General features: G+C 32.6%; 1 protein-coding gene across 1 annotated transcript; it reads left to right on the forward strand.

Moving 5' to 3' along the window:
* Positions 1-1,483: 1,483 nt before the first annotated feature.
* LOC124842104 (uncharacterized) lies at positions 1,484-4,335 on the forward strand. The gene is made up of 2 exons (XM_088097012.1): positions 1,484-1,624; positions 2,079-4,335. The coding sequence occupies exon 2, from the start codon at positions 2,079-2,081 to the stop codon at positions 4,116-4,118; it is 2,040 nt and encodes a 679-aa protein (XP_087953138.1). The 5' UTR covers positions 1,484-1,624; the 3' UTR covers positions 4,119-4,335.
* The last annotated feature ends 453 nt before the right edge of the window (positions 4,336-4,788 follow it).

Here is a 4,788-nt window from a genome sequence, read left to right on the forward strand (position 1 = left end):
TTTTTCTTGTATCTTGTGCATATCGATCTATCAGCTTTTTTATGCATAGAAGATTTTGTAGTCATGATTATAACCAATTTATAAGTTATCATTATTCTGAACTTCATTAAAACTTCATTTATGAGTTGAAGTATTATTCTCTCAAGAGTTGAATTATTATGTCATTGTCAAAAAAGACTTCATATTCTAACAAAAGAAAGAGAAAAAATCTATTACCTTATGCATAACTCCTGGCCCTTTTGAAATCTTAAATGACTTTTTAACCAAACTTACACATAGCTGTTTTTTGAAATAGTTTTCAAATATATTTTCATTTGAGTTTATTATCATCAACTCTTGTTGAAATTTGACGGGAATCAATTCAAACACCGACTTCTATGTTTTTGACTAAGTTTCTTGACTTTTGCTAGTTCACATCCCTAAAACATGTGTCTTCATGTGCTTTATTAATATTGTCCATAGTTGGTGTAGTTAAATCCATGACCTTCAAACTTGTAGGTTTTGCTACGCTTGGACTTGGAGTTGTATAGCACCAATGTGCATAGAATCTTTCATTGTCAAAGGTAGCATCTAGGAGGGTGTCGGAGTGGCTACCCGATTCCAACCTCACAAATAACCTGTATTTAAATGTGATATGCATGCCACCATGTTATATATTAACATCTTATTCTAGTTTTTCTTCCATTTACTGTCACAAAAAAGAAGCATGTTATTGCAGCTTACAAAAACTCTTCTTTGATGCCTTCAACCAAGAAAACGGGAGGCGCGTTCTAGTGTCATGAGGGCGACCCTTTTATAACATGACTAAGTAATATACATGCATATTTGTTTAAGAGTATTTCAGGATGTTACAATTATAATAAAAAATACCAAATGAACTATAAAATAAATTTTATTAAAAAAATAAATATAGATATAAATAATATTTATAATTTTATTATAAGTAATTTTTTTATGTGAATAGTTTATTTGTTAAGAATAATTATTTAAATTAAAAAATAGTTATTAAAAAGGTAATAATGAAAACAAATTGTGTATACCTAAAAAATCTTCGTGTTAAATTTTTATTATGATAGTAAAATTTTATTAAACTATAAGTAACTTTCAATTTTAAAAATAAAAATGTTGATGAGTTATAAAATATTTTTATAAAAAATAAGTATTTTTTATTGTGTAAATGGTTTTTTTTATTATAAGCAAATTATTTAAATTTAAAAGAATAGTTATAAAAAGTATAAAATTGAAAATTAATTTATTTTAGTATGAATAATTATTTAAATTAAAAAAAGTAAAAGAATAAATTAGAAAAAAATATTTATTTAAATTTTAAAAAATAGTTATTGAAAGTATAAAATTAAAAAAAAATGTAGATTATACAAGAAATAAATCAACAAATGTGCTGGACCACAAAACCTTATTTATTGGAATCTAAATTTTAAACAGTATTGATAAAAACGTATTTATAAATCGTTAGTATATTTAAAAATGTAGATTCGGAATTTTTTTTCTTTAATGTAAACATTGTTTCTTCCTTCCAAACCATAGTCGCAGTCTCCTCTCGCTCTCGGCTCCCCCAACGGTCATCTCCTTGCCGCCGCGCTCCGCCTGAAAGCACCACGCTCAGGTACGGTTTTCTTCTTTTAACCTGTTTGTAGTTTCCGTTCCAATCATAACCAAATTATCGTTGTCAATCGTTAATATTGTTAGGGTTTCATTGTTTTTTCTCTCTCTTTTAAAACTTCAAATGAGAAGGAAATTACATTCTTTTGAGCTTCTACTCATCTTTTTACTTGAAATAAACGTCTACCTTCTGCTAATCTCTGGTTGACAACTATTTTCCAAGAGAGTTTGTGTTATAATCTGGATGTAGTTGAAAATTTATTTGCGTAAAATATTGAAAAAACAGTTTAGTGGTGCACTGGATGTGAAAAATCGCATTAAATATTTTAATCTGGACAGAGAAGATTGTGGTTCTTCTCTGTCATTATTTTATTTATATGCATTATGTAGTGTTTTTCATACCACCTTTTGGTACTTAAATATCCCATTTATGGTCCAAACGGGTGCTTGATATGCAGATGATTGATGAAGAAGAAGAAATCAGATGCAATGAAGATAAAGATTATAGTCAATACAAAACGGAGGGGAAGGAGAGGAAGGAGAGGAAGAAGAAAAAGCTGAGTGATGAAGGCAAAAGTATGGATTATATTGAATTTGAAAGAAATGAAGGTGAAGATGATGCCCAAAGTAAGAAGAGGAAGAAGAAAAAGTTGAGTACAGAAAGAAAAAGTAAGGAGTATGAAGTCTTTGAAAAGAATGAAGGTGAAGGTGATGCCGAAGGTGATAAGGATAGGAAGAAGAAAAAACTGTGTGGAGAAGACAAACGTAAGGAGTATAATGAATTTGAAAACAATGAAGGTGAAGATGATGCCCTGTGTAGGAAGAGAAAGAAGAAAAAATTGAGTAAAGAAAGCAAAAGTAAGGAGTACAACGTCTTTGAAAGGAATGAAGGTGAAGATGATGTAAAAAATAAGAAGAAGAAGAAGAAAAACAAACTGAGTGAAGAAGCCAAAAGTAAGGAGTATAATGAATTTGAAAGCAATGAAGTTGAAGACAATGCCCAAGGTAAGAAGAAAAAATTGAGTAAAGAAAGCAAAAGCGAGGAGTATAATGTCTTTAAAAGGAATGGAGGTGAAAGCTATTCCGAAGGTAAGAAGAGGAAGAAGAAAAAACTGAGTGAAGAAGGCAAAAGTAAGGAGTATAATGAATTTCAAAACAATGACGGCGAAGATGATGCACAAGGTAGGAAGGGGGAGAAGAAAAAATATAGTAAACAAAGCAAAAGCGAGGAGGATAATGTCTTTGAAAGGAATGAAGGTGAAGTTGATGCCAAAGGTAAGAAGAAGAAGAAAAGAAAACATGGTGAAGATGGCAAAAGTAAGGAGTATAATGAGTTTGAAAACAACGAAGATGAAGATGATGCCCAAGGTAAGAAGAGGAAGAAGAAAAAAATGAGTAAAGAAAACAAAAGTAAGGAGTATAATGTATTTCAAAGGAATGAAGGTGAAGATGATTTTGAAGGTAGGAAGAGTAAGAAGGAAAAAATGATTGAAGACAACAAAAGCAAGAATGAAAATATGATGACAAAGAAGGAAACCAAGGCAGATAATGACGAGTCTCCTAATCCTGCACGCAGTGGATTATCCAAACCCAAACGGGTAACTTTTTCTGATCAAGTGGAGGTTTGTTGTGATGGCTTAGTCCGTGGGAAACGGTTCACACTAGAAGAAGATGAGCAGATTAAATCGGCTGTTTATAATTTTATAGAGTCTCGTGGTTTGGGAGATGAAGGTCTAGATATGGTTCTCCATTGCAGTTCTCATCCGGAAGTTAGATCTTGTTGGAATGAAATTGCAGCAGCCTTACCCCACAGGCCAAAGAATAGTGTGTATACTCGTGCCCATATTTTGTTTGAAAGGAGTGAGATGCGAAAGTGGACACCTGAAGAGTATGAATTTTTACGGAAGGTCAAGGAACAACATGGATCTAATTGGAGACAAGTAGCTGACGCATTGGGAAAAAATCGAATTCATGTAAAGGATGCATGGCGTAGAGTGAAATTAAGAAATACAAATAAAGGACGATGGACCCAAGAGGAGTATCAAAAGTTATTTGATTTAGTGAACCTGGACCTACGTGTGAGGGCTTCACAGGGTTATAGAAAATCAAAACATGGTATGTTGCGAGATAATATTGGTTGGGAGGCCATTGGTGATAAGTTGGTCACTAGAACCTCCGTGAGCTGTTGCCACAAGTGGTATGATAAATTAAGATCACCCATGGTTGCTACTGGTGCATGGAGTGATACTGATGACTATCGCTTGGTCGATGCTTTATATAACTTGGATGCGTGCTGCACGGAGGAGGTGGATTGGGACGATCTGCTTGAGCACAGGACTGGTGAGGCATGTAGAAAACGATGGAACCAAATTGTCCGATATATTGGAGACCATGGAGGGAAGTCATTTTCTGAGCAGGTTGAGATTCTTGCAAAAAGATATTGCCCCAACTTATTGGAAGTAAGAGAGGCCTTTGATGCAAAACCTTTGGTTTGTTGAGATTATTATTTTTATAAATGTATTGGTTTATGGTTATGATGTTCTTGTGGGATCATCCAACACATCAGAAACTGGATTCTAGGTTTTAATAGTGTTTTCTTATATTGAACTTTACCTTGCAAGTTATTTTAGAATGCTTTTAATTAAATTATTGTAAATGCTACTTATCACTGCTTGTTGGAATATTTTTATCTATTATTAGTCTTGCTAATTCCAATGTGAACTTTATTTGGAAAAAAACAAAGTCTTTTAGGTGCATTTACGGGCACTCAAATAAAGGTTATCCTTATACATGATACAGGATGAAATGTTCCTGGGTAATTGTGCACAATGTATATATTACTGCATTCTTGGCTGAACAAGCAGTGATTTTCTTATTCAGACGGGCATTTCATGCTCAATTAATCATCTTAGAAAAATGTACTATGTTGTGATTTTGTTCTGAACCATTTCAAAAGAAGAATGTGTCGCCTTTGCGTTGCAATGGGAAATTTTATGCGAATGATCGAATTCTCCAACTCTATTTGATTTTTATGTGACCAGATAACATTTTTTATTCCTGATGGAAGCTCAATTTCGGTTATTGCAGAAATAGTTGAGCTATTTGATTCATTTTATTTTACAGGCTTACTTCTATCATTGTTTCTTATAAATAAATACTTTAGATTAG

Source organism: Vigna umbellata, chromosome 8 (assembly GCF_029865625.1).
Source record: "Vigna umbellata cultivar VRB3 chromosome 8, Vumbellata_1.0, whole genome shotgun sequence".
Lineage (NCBI taxonomy): Eukaryota > Viridiplantae > Streptophyta > Magnoliopsida > Fabales > Fabaceae > Vigna > Vigna umbellata.

Coding starts and splice junctions, on each gene's coding strand:
- LOC124842104 (XM_088097012.1), top strand. CDS start 2,079: ATGATTGATGAAGAAGAAGAAATCAGATGCAATGAAGATAAAGATTAT.